The 16037-nt window shown below is 36.2% G+C and overlaps 1 protein-coding gene across 17 annotated transcripts in view; it reads left to right on the top strand.

The window, feature by feature from the left end:
- Positions 1-16037, top strand: part of JAK2 (Janus kinase 2) — an 86654-nt gene that overhangs the window by 25931 nt on the left and 44686 nt on the right. For 8 of the 17 annotated variants that reach the window (XM_086867876.1, XM_086867875.1, XM_086867880.1 and 5 more), the window contains 2 exons: positions 9632-9777; positions 13983-14233. In XM_086867876.1, coding sequence (XP_086724002.1) covers positions 14014-14233 — 220 coding nt within the window. In that variant the 5' untranslated portion in view covers positions 9632-9777; positions 13983-14013. Of the gene's footprint in view, positions 1-688; positions 831-4625; positions 4709-8411; positions 8565-9631; positions 9778-13982; positions 14234-16037 lie in introns of those variants that run through there. The other 9 variants (XM_086867879.1, XM_023943360.2, XM_023943361.2 and 6 more) reach the window with 6 other exon arrangements.

Genomic DNA, 16037 nt, shown 5'->3' with positions numbered 1-16037 from the left:
AGTTTATGTGATTTTTTAATTTTTTAATTTTTTTTTTAGCCTGTTGGGGCACAATTTTCGTGCTCTTGCCTTCTGCAATTTTCTTACTGTGTTTCAGGATATTGTTTCAAGAATCATGAAGAAAGGTTTGTGTCATTCTTGTTTCAGAGCCTGAGGGATAGGCAGTGTGAATATAGGCAGTTCTAGGTTTATCTTAAATTGGAATATTTTCTTTCTCTTTGAAAGTGAAATGTACAATTGAATGCTTAATCGTACTCAAAACAGAGTTCTGTAAGTACTGGATACACATGATGATAATTTGACTCTTCTGCAGTGTTTGGGGAAGCACCAGTCTCTTGTTTTTTTTAAATGTTCTAGAGAACACAGACTATTTGAAATGTTACATTGTGAAGATATGTTTGTCTTAACATTTCTTTCTCCTTGTTGCTTTTATTAAACTTCTGCAGAATCTCTGCTAGTGGTATATTTTATGAAAAACCTTTGTTTACTTTCAGAGCCCTGGGTTTTCTGGCCTGCATTTTTTTCTGACAATCTGCATTTATAGAGATAACATGATCTTGGCAAAGCATGTAGCGTAGTATCTTTGCAAAAGCTGTCTGGTATTGCAGATAGGGGACAAGTGAAGAACTCACAGGCCATTGATGTTTAAGGAAACATTAAATAAACTATCAAGCAAGTACATTCTCCTGAATTGTAAAGATAAAACATCAACATTGCTGTCATAAATTATTCATCAATATGAAGCATTAACATAGGATTTTAAAATAGAATGTGTTTTTTTGCAAAAATACTTCAGTTCTACTGAAGAGTAACAAGAAGCTGCAATATTTGTATGTTATATCTCTCTCTATAATTACAATATTTATATATTAATATAAATATTGATTTCTATATTAATACTGTAACTGAACTCTGAATCATTCTTTGATAGGCTTGTGAATGCATTGACATGGTCTTGACTTTAGTATTTAATCAAACTTCTAGAGAAATAATTTGATTTCAAATATTTATGTAGCAGTTGCTTGAATATCTCAGATTGTTGCTTGTATGTTCTTGTATGTCTCAGATGGTCTTCATTATGCTTTTGCTGTCTCATATTATGTGACCAGGCCCTGACTCTTTAAGTATTTATAAAAGTAGCTAGTCATAGCCTTGCTGAAACTGTATAGGATCTAAGTTGGAGAGCAGGGAGGGAAGTGTTATGGGTTTGTGTTGGTTTTTCCTTTGGTTGGACTTTTGAGGGAATCTTTTGGGGGGTTTGTTTGTTTCTGTTTGCTTGGGTTTTGGGGGGGACGGTGTTTTTTAAGGAAGGTTTGTAAATAATATTAGTGTCCTGGGTTCCCTTAGCTGATGCATCATCGTAAAGAGCTAGCTTGGTTTCCTTTACAAGACATTAGGCACTTTTCCAAAGACAAGGGGGAAGGAGGGCAGTGACACCCAAATCCCCTAGAAACCCCTGCACCTTGAGGGAATTTGTACAATGAATTTTACATTGGATCTGACCTTTTGATATACAATTTCTTAACTGAAGCTGAAAAAGCAAAGTAGGCTGAAGAAAGTATTTCTGGAGAGTCCAGTGGAGACACTGGCATCTATTGCTCTTGGCTGTTTGGAAGAGTTTGCTGATTCACTCTGACTTAACTGTTATCCTGTTTACATGCTGACAGTTATTTCTGCAAAGAGCTAATTTGTTGAAGCACATGTTTCCAGATTCTGTCCAGATAGTGTAGCTGGTGTAGGAGTAGTTCCTTCATCCAGATGTTTTCACATTTTTGATTGTCTCTCTGTCAGATTTACTAGATTTTTTTTCCCCACATATTTTTCACAGAAAAAATTGTTACAGTAATCAAGGTAACGCATGTTTTATCACTCAGCCTATTATTGCAGTTTTCTTGTCCAAGACAACTTTGCCCTTTGCTTTGGTCATGTAATGAAAATTTGGAGAGGAAAGAAGCCAAATAATCTATGAAATTGGGAGCAGCAGGAGTGACATCTTTCAAACATAACATTGTGGAGGACATAGTGGATCTTTCTGTGGTTTCTCTTTTTGTAGGCAGAAGAGCTGGTTGGAGTTATGATTATCATATTCTCCATGGTACTTTACTGTGTATGGCAGAGTGTAAAAGTGTACTCTTAATGTTTAAAGGTAGATATTTAGAAGTGTGTCAAGGAGTAGTAGTTTCAGTTGTGATATTCTGGAGTTGAAACTGGAGGCACCGTTTCATTAAGAATGAAGAGACCTAGTGATACTGTTCCATGGAATTATTTCTCACTTAAGGGACTGCAAATTTCATTAACCAGTCTTTGAGGTTTGAGTAATGGATTTTTTTTCTTAAGATCTTTTGATTCTTGGGCTAGAATCAGGATCATTCATTACCCTCTTTTTTTTTCTTTCTTTTGTCTCTTTCTGCTTTTGTGTTACTAAATGGAATCTGCGTTGAAAGAGAAAAGCCACAAAATAAACCATGAAGGTGAAAACATATTTTTAAACATTGTTTTGATACCTTTTGCCTTTAGAACAGCTCTTCCTCTTTCTGTTTACCTCCTACTTGCCTAGAGGAGACTTAGTGATGTCACTGCCCTTTTCCCCCTACTACATAATCTTCTGCGCCTGGTTCTCAGGAAAATTCTGTCTCTTCAGCCTCCTTGAGCTCTGCCCAGTGTAAACACATATGTCAGTTACTGTAGAGGCAGTAGTTTTACTAAGCTCTGAGGAGGGAAGTTGCCAGACTGGGGAAGTGAGATAAGAGTGCAAGAAAATGGAGATGACAGTATTCAGAAGGAAGTTCAAAAGAGTTTAACCTTTTAAAATCCAGGTCTTGGAAAAAGCTTCCTGAACAAATGCAAATAGGGCAATATATGCTAATAGCCAATGGCTATAACTGGAAAGAGTTACGACTAGTTTTCCTCAGAAACAGAAATGTTTGTTGTAAGAAACTCATTTTCTTCTGTGAGGAAGAGAACCTTGTAATTTTTGCCAGTAAATAACTCTTCTTGATTAAACTGTTGTGATGATATTTGCTTAGAAGATAATATCTTTTAGAGACTCAGAACTCCAGAGTGCATCTGTAGTGGTAGAGGATAAAGAGTTTTGTAGGTCTGACATCTTTCAGAAGTACCAGACTACTGCAAGTGGCAGCTTCTCTGTTGTATTTATTCCACAGTGAATCTGCTAAAAACAGAATGTACCTGGGAAATCCCTGCCTGCCACAGAAGGCTGGGAGAATAGTAACTGGTTTGAAACCTTTTCCATTGTGATACAGCTGTGCCTGCCGTGCCTCTCTTCAGCACTCGCTGACTGCAGCGTGAAATGTGTATGACTTCTGATAGCTTAGCATAGCCTGAGTGGTTCTTGACAGCATCTGTAAACTGACATATGTTTTGCAACTGTTGATGCTATTCTTTGGCCCTGCAGTACTGTAGTAACAAGTGCTGGTTCATGTTTTCACAAATTGGTCTTCAGTTATGACAGCAGGAATTGCATTTGGGAAAGAATAACTAGCTTTCTTCAGAAATGTCTTCCAGCATCACCTCCTGACTGTCTCATTCTTGCAACATTTAAGAAAGTGAGGTAATTTCAGAGACTGCTTTAGTTATTGTAATTTTTGCTTTTGCTTGCACTTCTAGTACTTATTTTAACTTGTGAGTGTAGCTGTAACTGCCTTAGATATTTTCTAAATGTTGTTGAGGGGTTTTGCCCCAAGACAGGATTTTTAACAAAAATGCCTTTTAATACAAAAATACTTTTTTTCCTGCTTTGGTGGTTTATTGAATTATTTTTTCAACATCAAAACGTTATTTTTTCATGGAATTTTTAAAATAATATCCTAACTGCTTCATAATGCATATTCTTTATAATTTTCCTATGTAGAAACTGGTGCTTTGATTGTTCACTGGAGAACAGTAGTTCACTATTTTTTTGTAACAAGAAGCCAACCAGGCAGAATGAGACCAGTAGCAGCCAATTCTGCTTTTCACTTTGAATTAATTTCTTCCATGTACACAGGAGCATTGGCAATTCCTATTTAATGTCTTTCTGAAATAAATCAAAAAAGCAATTCAGGAAGACCTGTGCTCTAGTAAGTAATTTTTGTTCCATGATCTGAGGTATAAACAGTACTCAGTTTTCAGCACAGTTAATAAAAAAAAAATGTAGTATGATGTGGAATACTTGTGAAAATATCACTTAGTCCTAATTTTGGTGTTGTCATCTTTTATTGCATCACTTTAAAAGAATTTGGGAGACATGTAAAGGAATAAAGGTAAATTGGTGATATTTTTCACATACTTCATGAAAAGGTCTTCCTGAGCCGTTATTGTTATTTTTCCTATGTCTTCTGTGTATATAAAGGTGTGCAGATAATGGTGGCTCTGAATGGACTAAGGACCCTTAGATGCCATTAACTTGGGACATAATCTGTGCCAAATGATTGGGCAACTTTCGAATTGCTTGGAATATTTCTGATGAAATAGACTTTGCTGAAATTTATCACCATGGTGAAACTGAAATGTTTTGCAGATATGGACCAACTTTTTCCAAAATTCTAATGGAACCTAAACAGAGCTGTTGCTTCTGGGCAGGTCTTTGATTTGATTACTTCTCTGGTAACTTTTCTACTTGGCAGGTTACTGTGGTGTTGAGGCTTCTACATGACTGTGGTGTTCATTCATTTTTTTGACAGAAGTGCCAGGTAGTTTTCTTCCTGCAGTAAGTACAGTGATTACTTAATTCTGTTGTGAAGAACTTAGAAATCACAATTTTTAAATTTCTAATCAGAATGGAAAGGTGATAATCCTCCTGTTTGCAGCTTCTATCCACTTAGTCCCTGTGTGTCATGTAAGCAGATCAGGCCAGGACCATTACTCTTTTCTAACGCAGATGTTCATGGACTGAATTGTGGATACTGGTAGTGGTTTTCCAAGTGAAAATTCTAAGCAAATGTTATCTTTGCTTACCTTTTTTTTTATTTTTTTGGCATGTTTTGTCATTGATATGTTAATCTGTCACCTTCCTTAACTATTTGCTTGCTGCCACATGCATTCAAATATTGGAGTATTAAAAATTCTTGTGTGCTATTAACATACACCTGATAAAACAGAAAAACTCCTTTGGAGTTACTCAGCTTTTTAGGCTTGCATCTTGTAGGAGCAGTTGTTTTCTTGTGTGGCTTTGCCTCGCAGCAGGGCAACAATAGGCAGAACATATTATAAAAATGACCATGAAAACTGAAGTTGCACTCCCTGTTCACTAAACATATTTGAATATGCTTTAGGAGAATGGTTTATGTTTTTGCGAAAGCTGTTTTTAAGGTCAGAATAAGTATTACCTCAGAAAAGACAACAGAGTTTTAATGCAGAAGATGGTGCATTTAAAGCTCAATTTATTTATTTACTTAAATTTATTTAATACTTGTTTATATTTATTTAATATAAATTTATTTATTGACTTGGCACCTGTTATCCAAATAATGGAAAAAAAATTTCCAATTTTCCAGATTGCTTAGTATTTTTAGAAGTATTGTTGAATATTTTGACAAAGAGAATATTTTTCAGGAGAATATTTTCTTATGAATATCTGTTGGAAATATATGAATCTGTTGCTGTGAATTTTTTTTAAATTCTCACTAATGTGGCATATTCTGACTGAACAAAGACTTCAGAACCTCTGGTTGGTCCATTAAAATGTACTGTCATTCTGTATGAGATGATATTTTAAGAATACAGTACTTTATTGGCTGTCAGAATAGTGTATGCATTTGGTTCCTTGAATTTACTATACTTTTGTTTTTAAAGCAACCCAAATTTTTTATGTATGTTTAAAGCAACCCAAGTTTTTTTATGTATGCAAGTTTGCATACATGAAAAAAAATCAGACCAGATTTGCAAGGATACCACATGTTTTATATGCAGAATATGAAAACTATTGTTATCACCATAAGATTTTAAACTTTTGATAGCCTAACAAGCCATGTTAAGCACATATTATGGGCAAGCTTAATTGTGCTCCATTTGTCTGTGTATTCACACTGAACTGCAAAGACTATGATTAAATATTAAGTATACATAGTAAGCATAAATCAAACAAACTAGCCAAAATAATGGCAAGCGGGAAGCTGACTGACTTTTTTTCTTGGTCTAAGCTTGGATTTTGAGGTACAAATTTTATTTTAATAGTCTTGGAATAAGATATATACCCTTTAGAACTGTGTAATGTTCTATTACTACCAACTAATGTAAGATTTGTTAGCACTTTTTTTGATACTTTGCTGCAATCTTTATCTCCTGTCACAGGTACAGTGAGACCCTCAGACAAAGTTAATTAGAAAAGCTTCCACTGAGTCACAAGGTGCAAAAGGGACCCCCTTGCCTTCTAAACTCCTCAAAGAGGAGCCTGGTGTGGCTGGATCCAATCTTGGTGCCAAACTAATACTTCTAGGTCTAAGAAATTGTGGGATTGTGATTGAACCTTTGTACAGCCTTGTCCCACAGAATTAAGGGAGGCAAACCAGATATATTTATAAAAAATGAATTCTTTACTATAATAAGTGATTAGTCACAAAGATCTTAATCAAAAGTATTTACTACTCAATATAGAACCTAAAATTAAGATAGTATAGTGTGTACTATGTCAAAGCAATTATACTTAAGCAACTCCATTAAAGCTAGCAAAGAAACCCCCTAAAAATTAAGTAGAGATTGATGTTACTTACTCATATCACCAACTGTGGGCAAATCGGCTTCACTTAACCAGGAGGAGTAGATCCTCACCCAAGGAAGGAATCTCCACACACACTCTCCAAGAAGGGATATGTTAGAAGAACCTTCTTTGAAAGTGGAACTGGACTTTGAGTATGAAGCGGTTGACTGTCAGTCATATCCAGGCCAGCTGTGTCACCTTAGCATTTTTAGATAAGGATGCTTTACCATATCTGCCACATCTTCAACTTACTATCAGGGTGTTTAACTTTGGTGTTAATGAGTCAGACTGGTTTTAGCATAATTCAACACCAAAAGCAGCATGACAACCCCTGTAGTTCACTACAGATAGCTTTGCAAACAGGGCATTGTTCAAGTTGGTTTATTCCATTCCAGGCAGAGCATCCTGCTATACCATCTACTCACCATAACTTGGGAAGGCTTTAATTATTGATATGCACTCAAATTCCTTAAAAGAAGGATGTGTATACAAGCAGATGGAAAGTGTGCACATCACTGTCATCTTTGGTTTACTGGCAATAAACATACTGAGTTGTTGAGAGAGAGCCTATGTATTTAAGGCCTTGCTTGTCAATAGAAAGTGGTGCTGAATCTTCTTTCTTTCACTAGGAAACCAAGTAGTTGGTGACACAGGCACAAACACTGATTTTATTTGTATCAGTTCTGAAGGCTTGTTAAAATGACAAATATTGTACTGTGTTCTTTGCAGACAGTGGCAACTTGGAGATCATGGGCTAATTTATTTTGACTGAGATTCATTAGACTGTTAAGTTCATTTTGGAATTGGGCATTTAAATCCTTGCAGCTACCAGAAATGTAAGCTGGTGTAGACTTGAACAAGGAGAGGGAAGGAGGAAATAAGGGAGTGAGGTCACTGACAAGATGGTGCACTGTGAGATTGGTACAGCAACTCTGCTTCTGAAATAGTAAGTTGTGTCAGATGAGACTTAGTCTGAAAGTGTGTGAACTGATTAGTTTTATAAGGCCTTGATGCAGATCCTGTAGATGGTATGTCAGTAAATCTGTGCTGGAGAAAAAGTAGTTGACTCTCTCTTAAAAAAAGGGTGAAGGAGTGTTGGGGGGTGACTTTATGATGCTTGTATCCCCAGTCGTCTGTTCCGTGTATGCTGGATGTTAAGTTCTGCACCTTTTAAGACTGGTTCCAGGAGCGAAGGGGGGAAAGAAGAAGCCACAGTTTGTGTTCAGAAACAGCACTCACTGCCCTGCGTGCTTCTTGGGACTGGGCTGTCTGAGCAGAGACAAAGAAATATATCACATAAACCTGCTCAGCTTGGAGTTTTTAATCTATGAGTTTCCATGTGTCTTGTTCATGGCTGTAAGCTGCTCCTTTATAAGCAAGCAATCATTTTTGTTTGTCATGTGAAGAATAGACTTTATTAGGCTGCTTTATTGATTTTTTTTGCCTGTAAAAGGTAAGGTGTGGTGTTACTGGGGCTATTCAAAATGTTGCAATCCTTATTCAGCTGGATTTGTGGAAAAAACTATGTAATTAAACACAGATAAACCTTCATGCAGTTTTGCTTATAGTCAGGAGCCTGACTCAGAATTATAAACGTTAGGCAGTTCTGAGCATGGAACAGTACTTTTAAAATAGAAAATAAATTAGAATACCCACAATGCCCCTTGATCTGAAACCTGCATGAATAAGTGGTTGTTCTCTGCTGTGTTTGAAGGTCGTGCTTTCAGATCAGTGTGCATGGAATGTGTGCTCAGTAGGTCAGAGATGGATAGCTCTCCCCCAAACAATCCTTCCTCTCTCCTTCTGGCATTTCCACACAGGCCTGGAAAACCTGCACTGACTGTACTGGCCTTCAGATCAGACCCTGGTATGATCTGTATGCATTTGGGGAAGGTGCATACAAAGTACACAGCTGTCAAATCAAGGCAAAATTGTCTCTAAAGCTAGTATTGCAAGAGGAGAAATGCTAGTCATTGCCATCATTGTCTGACTTCGGTGGAGAAAGAAGCTGAACTTACTGCTCACTGAGATGGGTTCTTTTTTGGGGAGGGAGGAAGGGAGGGAGTGCGGTATTCATGACAGACTCAGTCAACACAGCACATGGCACTGAGGAAGCTGTGTTGAAGGCTTCACCCCTGTTCAGGGAGATACCCATCTGAAGAGTCATCCAACATAAAACTTGAAGAGTTCTCCATTCTGAATTCTGCCCCCTTTGAACTTCCACTGTAATTCCTCCACCTTTATTCAGTTTTAAAATTAATTTTTGATTCTCTATCAGGCCCTTCCTGTGTTGGGAGGGTCACAAAGGGAATGTATATATCTTTTCACTGCTGCAGGAAACTGCTGTTGTGCTTAAGCACTTTCAAATAGTTTCCTGCAACCACAGAAGTGTTGTGCAAAGAGAGCAAACTTCCTGCTACGAGACAGTTGATCTTAAATTCAGCATGAATTGAAATGAGTGAATGTTGTCAGTTTTCAAACATAATTAGTTGTTGTTGAAGGGATTATTACAACATGAAGTGAATATACCATGTCTCTTTTTGTGATTACTTTCCCTTTTTAATTTCTATTTTCTCCATGTAATGCCATCAACAGTTTTCTTAAACTGATGCTGTATTCACAGAAAAGAAAAGCATCTTGTGTGCAAAAAACACTGGTGATTGCATTTTAAGTCAGATATCTGGCTTCTACATCACTTTCTTGCTAGAACTGAGAAGCAGTCTCAGTACCAAAAAATGTAGTTTATTTTTTTTTTAAATTTTGTACTTTAAATATCCTAAATTTAAAAAGTTCTTAACAAAGATGACAGGAATTCGGGCAAATAAGACAGGAGGGGATCACTTTATCTAAATGCAGATTTTATTTCTTCAATAATCATACATTATGTATTGTTCACAGCCATTAACATTTTTTAATATTGTATTTTTAATGCAGATACATTATGTTCCACCTCTGCCTTTGTGCCTGCTTTGTCTGACTTTCTGTGGATTCCTGCAGCAAGTGGATGGCTTGTGACATGCTTATTTAAAGGGCTTCATCACTCCCATGTTTAGTACAGAGATTTCTCAAGTGATAAAAAGGTAATTAATTGTTGGGGATTTATGTGTTGTGAGAGGATGCTCTCATTGGTATGGCTAAAGACCCTGGCTCAGAAGGCTTCCCTTCAACAGCCAGCTATTGCCTCAAACTCTCTCTGTCCTCCCCCCGCCCCCCCAAAAAACCCGTAAGTTGAAAAGCAATGTTTTGAAGGCTGTTGATTGCTGGGACGTTTTTGTATGTTTGTCCTCCATATTTTAGTGAAATGTCTTCCATAAGTCATGATTTTCGGTCTCATCAACCAGTTCCTTGATGGCTGACTTAAAAAGAACCTGCAGCCTAGTGTGGCTGGTGAAAATAATTTTCAGGAGCATTGCCAGTACAAACGTCAACAGAGGATTGTATGTAGACATGTTCCATTGTAGATACTGGTGATTGTGGTTAGAGCAATGTATAATTATGATTAATAATTAATCTTATCTTTTAAAAGCTTTAGAAGCCATGACTTAAAATATTATCTGGATTAAGAACATAAGATAAATCTATTGAATCAAATCATCTGTTCATCAGTACCAGAATCACATGTCCTACAGCCAGTAGTTTTCATCTCCAAAACATTATCCTTATTTCTCAGACTCAGACATCCTATTCCTACTTGGTTAGGCCATTTTTTTTTAATTGAATCTTCATTATTTCAGACATCCACTCTAAGATGTGTGTGGTCTTGGTATAGCTTTTTTGTTCACAAGTACCTTTTGTGTACCTGTGGTACCAAATAACTTATCTGCAATAGTTACATTCTGAATATATTAAATCCTCTCATACAGCTGTAAGAATTACTTGCATTCTTTACAGAAACACAGAAATTCTTTTGAATTACAGAATGATAACAAACCTGTATACCCCAGAAAATGACACTCAGTGTGTTTTGCAAACAGGTTCACTATTTTCTCCCAGTATATTTAGTATCAAAATGCTTAACTCCATCAGAAGAATAGGTCATATTTTAAATATACTAGATCACCAGCAGTGAATTATTTTTGCCATGTTTAGTGCTTCTGTTGTGCTAATGTAGTGGTCTCTGAATGGAGCTGAGCAGGGAAAACCAAGTGTATCCAATTGGAGACTTGTCTGCTAAGAAAAATAGGTGAAAGCTGTTTTGTTTTTCACAGCACCAGTGAGTGCTGACCTTGTGTTTCCGTTACTTTGCATGTGAGGCTCTGCCCATATAACTGCTTTTGTTTCATGTATAAGACAGAGGCCAAAGGAATGTGTTTTCTATTTTCATTGAAGAAAATTATATAGGAATATTTCTTGGTTTCACCTGTTTTATCTGAACTTTTTCATAAAAGACAAACTTGAAACTTGGAAGTTATTTAGTTTGAGGTCATGACACAATTTTACAAATAGTATCTCACGAGATTTTTTTTTACATTGTTACATGGAATCTTTGAAATTAGTGCAACAAATAGAGCAGAGTATTCTGTTACAGTATTTACTTTGCATTTTTTACTAAATTTTATTGCTATTTCACATTTTTAGGTGTGATTAAGCAAGATCCCTTTCTTGGTTTATTGAGTTTTACAATACAGAAACAAAGAGGGAATGATGGGAGTTTTTTGAAAGGACAAATATGGTGTAAATACACAGACTTTATGAAGGAGAGGCAGGCACAAACACAAGTGTTTAATACACTGAAATTGGACAGGTTTTCAGTTAAGTCTACAAATTTTATTTCCATTCACTATTGGATAGACATAAAGCCAAGTGACCAAGATGAAAAGATCTGTCAGCCCAGGTCAAGGTTTGAATAAACAGAGGGTTAATATTGGAGTATTTTAGGGAAACTACTATAGGTAATTAAAGACAGCCCCCTGTGGAGATTAAAGCAGGTTAAAAGTCAGTTAAAGCTGTGAATACTTTATAAAAGCAGGTTGTAGAGAGCAAACATTACATCTTGCATAATGTTGACAGAAGTAGTGAAAATCTTTTAAATATAATGTTTATAGTCATGTGGTGGTTATTTTCTTCTGAAAAACAGTAATTCCTTGTTGAGTTAAGAGGGAGGCTTTTTTCCCCTTAGCTGAACACGTACTTGTTACCTGTGCTACCTTTGGAGCTAAAAGCACATATCTTCTCAGCTAAAGGAGGCTGCCTCAGTAAATGAGGCCTAGGGAATCCACATATCCCCTATGTAAGAACTTAAGGAATGTAGTGAATGACATTTGCATCTAGACATTCCTTGTTATATTTCTATAATACCCTGGTTCTTTGTGTTTGGGAAGTAAAAGGATACATTTTTCACTTGGTGATGGTGTCTTTTTTGTCTTTCCCCCAAAATTAGTGTAATGGTAACATGGTTTTATCCTCTTGTACATGTAACTGAATATTTTTGTCATCTCATCACTCATTAAGTTAATATTTTCCTTATTTCAGATGTTCAGCCTTTTTTTCCTGTTGATATAACTGTTGTGATTTCCATAGCACACATAATCTTTAGCCCACATTAATGAATATTCCTACACTCATCCTTTCTTAAGTAATTGTAGTTAGGAACAGACAATTAAGAAAAAAAACCCAAAACATATTCCAAACAGCTCTTTTATGATAAAACAATATAGTTCAATACAAACAAAAGCTGATGAAAGTAATGCACTAAGAATGTATCAGCCATATGTCTATGCAAAACAATAAACATATTTTTAGCTTAAACATTTACATTTTCAAATACAGTATATTTATTAACCATGCAATATCTTCAGCAGTAACATGCAGACCCTTAGTGAGTTTGGGAATGACACCAAGCTGACTAGCGCAGCTGAAGGGATTGAGGGAAGGGGCACCTTGGCAGACTTGAGAAGTGAGTCCATGGGAAACTCATGAAGTTCAACAAGGCCAAGTGCACCTGGTCTTGCATCTGGGATAGAGCAATCTTCAGGATCAGTACAGGCTGGAGGATGAATGGGCTTGTGAGCAGCCCTGTGGATGAGGACTTCGGGATCTGGCAGATAACAAATGAGATGTGAGCTGACAATGTGTACTTGCACCCCAGAAAACCAATTTCATCATATAAAAAGAAGCATTGCCAGCAGATCAAGGAGTGTGATTCTCCTCTTCTCCTCTGCTATGCTTTTATAAGACCACACCTGGGGTCCTGTGTCCAGGTCCGGGGCTCCTGGCACAGGAAAGACATGGACCAGACAAGTGAGTCCAGAGGAGGGTCACAGAAACTATCAGAGGGCTGGAGTGCCTCTCCCATGAGAAAGGACTGGGGTTGTTCAGCTCAAAGAGAAGGAGACATCAGGGTGACCTTATTGTGGCCCAAACCATTCTTTGATTCTAAAAAATCAAATCTTTATAATTGTCTTGTTTAGACCTATTCTGCATTTTCAGAATACGAAATGCAGAATTCCAGGTGGTAGCTACTTGAAATCACTTTCAATAAAAGCAAGCTCTTTTTTGTGATCTAAGATTTTGTCTTAAGCATGGGTTATGCCAATTAAAATTATGATGCAGTCACAGAGAAGCAAAGACATTCTTCCACTGGCTTTTGGAATATGCTGTCTAATCTCACATTTTAAAGCCTTTTTTTTTATTATCAGATATATCTGTGGTTATTTATTACATTATTAGTCTTATTTTCTTTGATTACATTTATCAGAGAGGATTGTTATTTTGAGAACAGATTAAATGATTTTTTCTGAACGAAGGTGGTCATGGAAGATCTCCCATTCCTAGGTAAAAGTCAGGTCTGTTAGATTCTCATCTCAGTTAGCACTTGTGTTTTAAAGTGTCTGCTAACAGTGAAAACTCAGCTGAAAGCACTATTTCTGTCCTTCTCTTCATCAGTACTAGTTTATGACCCAACTAGTTATTTTGTCTTCTAAGTTTAAATTTGGAATAAAATTAGTTGTACAGATGTCATTAAAGCAATTCTTTTGGCTTTCAGGTTTAATTAGCATGTTGCAGGTGAGCACATGCTGTATAAGATCCTGCAATAAGTGATAACGCTGTAGCTGGACTCCCACTTAGTATTTTGGTTTTTCCTGTAATACTGTCAGTTATTTTTCCTCTAGGGCTATGTAGTAAATCAAAGACAAACTTAGCTTTTCATAAACCACCTAAACTATTCTCTTGTCTTCAAGTTTTCATGCTTTTTCAGTGTCAGAACAGTACTGTAACTAAATACGAATATTACAAATGAAACCAAGTACAGTTAGTCAAGAAATATTTCTGACATATCTTTCAGGCAGATGCTCTGAACAGAACGAAAACAAACTATGGCTTGTCTTACAATGACAAATATGGAAAGTGCAGCCACTTCTACTGTCCACCAGAATGGTGACATCCGTGGGAATAGCAGTGCACCCAAGCAGACAGAACCACTGCTTCAAGTGTACCTTTATCATTCTCCTGGGAAGACAGAAGGAGATTACCTTCAATTTTCAGCTGGAGAATACGTTGCAGAAGAGATTTGTGCTGTTGCCTGTAAAGCCTGTGGTAAGTATATACCTAACAGTTTATCTAATGAAGCACTGAAATCCAGCTTCATACAAGAAAGTTTTTAACAATCCAAAGGTCATCAAAATGGTGGCATTTAGACTGAAATGCTAATTTCTCTATTCTTTCAGAAGTAATTAGCACCTGACTGTAAAACTGTTCCCATTAGAATGGTTGTGAAGCTGAACTGGGTGACTGCCATATTTTTTCAAATAATTTAAGGGCATACCATCCTGTAACTGAAAGTGTTCTTTCATTGAGCTGAGATACAGTTTGAATAGTTAAATCATAGCAGGAGCTGTAAATAGCCTGAATTACTTCCTGATGCAGCCCTGCAAGGCAGATTGGTCTTGGAAGTTATGCATATATTATACATGCTTAATCACTTTGCAGAAGGAAACTGTTCTATTAGATATAACATGAATGCTTCTGTGTGTGGTTAATGCTCTTTGTAATAGTTTAGGAAATAAAGTGTGTAAATAACATGGTGGTATATATTAAATGAATAAATAATACATTGATACCTAAGAGTGCCTTTGAATTGCTGCATTTACCCAGAGTCTAGCATACAGGGCTGAAATCTGTAGTAAAACAATTCAAGCATGCATCTTTATTTCTCTGCAAAAGTGCATTGAATTTTTTAACAAAACAGATTCATTCCTATAGTCTCTGGGAGTGGAAGTGACCATCTTTTTGTTCTTTTTTCTCTTTCATAACAACTATTAGTGCTTAAATTATGAGGCATTTCTTCTTACTAGTTTTTTTTTTTGTTTGTTTCTGGGTTTTTTGGAGAGGATTTTGTGGTTGTGCAGCAGAGCACATATGTCTCGATGCAGTCAAATAATGTTTATGTTGGCAAGACTCATCTTTCAGGAGTAAGCTATGAGTCAGAATACTTCATTCAGAAAGGGAGTGATTTGGGTAGTAAGCAATAAAATATAACAATGAAAGCAATGAAATATAACAAATTTGGTAATTTTTAATGAATTTTGTGATCTGAAAAACTGATAGATCTTTTGATAGCAGAGCTGATTACATCCAGTTATGACTGCTGTTGGTGGTAAGCAGGACTGGATCTAGGCAATATCAGTAGTCAGAGAGAGTCTTGTTATGCACCTTTCAGACAGTTCAAACAATTGAAGATTTTCCAGTTGCTGCTAATTTGACATTAGAACTGTTGTATCTGGTATGTATATTGGCTATAAAAATATTAGTTTGTCCAAATATTATTCTGCCAGTTTGATACATAGGTGCAAAAATTCAACCTTTTTTTTAAACTTTATTTAAAAACAGTTTCCTGGTTTGGGAAAAATTAAATAAATATACACATTTTTTATGGGATTGTTTTTTATAAGGAAAACTGTATGTAAAAGTGACTATTTTCCAAACAGAAATGCAAAAATAAAAAAGTTGTCTTGCAATCAAATTTAAATTGATGAGTCACTCATAGTTCAGTTCTTGCATTTTAGCTAGTTAATCGCCAAGTAAAATATTAGAAATGTCACACCAAATTGAAGAAAAAGTATTGCTCTCAGCCTGAGGGGGAAAGTGATATTAGAGGAACTAACTGACAATGGAAATCAAACGTGTCAGAGAAATTGTTCTAGAGGTTGCAGAATCATTTTGTTAGGTGTGTCTTCATTTTAATTCTTACCCATCTGAATTGCAAATGTTTTGGAAGTTCTATGGACTACACTTGAAAAATATTGGTCTCTCTTGGAAAATCATAAAATTGCAGAGAATTTTTAATTACAACTAAGTAAAAACAGTATTTCAAAGCATTTAATGTAACAAGTGGTAGCAG

This window comes from Cyanistes caeruleus, chromosome Z (assembly GCF_971803275.1).
Source record: "Cyanistes caeruleus chromosome Z, bCyaCae1.hap1.1, whole genome shotgun sequence".
Classification (NCBI taxonomy): Eukaryota; Metazoa; Chordata; class Aves; order Passeriformes; family Paridae; genus Cyanistes; species Cyanistes caeruleus.
The sequence above is the reverse complement of the archived record's forward strand: the minus strand, read 5'-3'. Positions and strand labels throughout refer to the sequence as shown.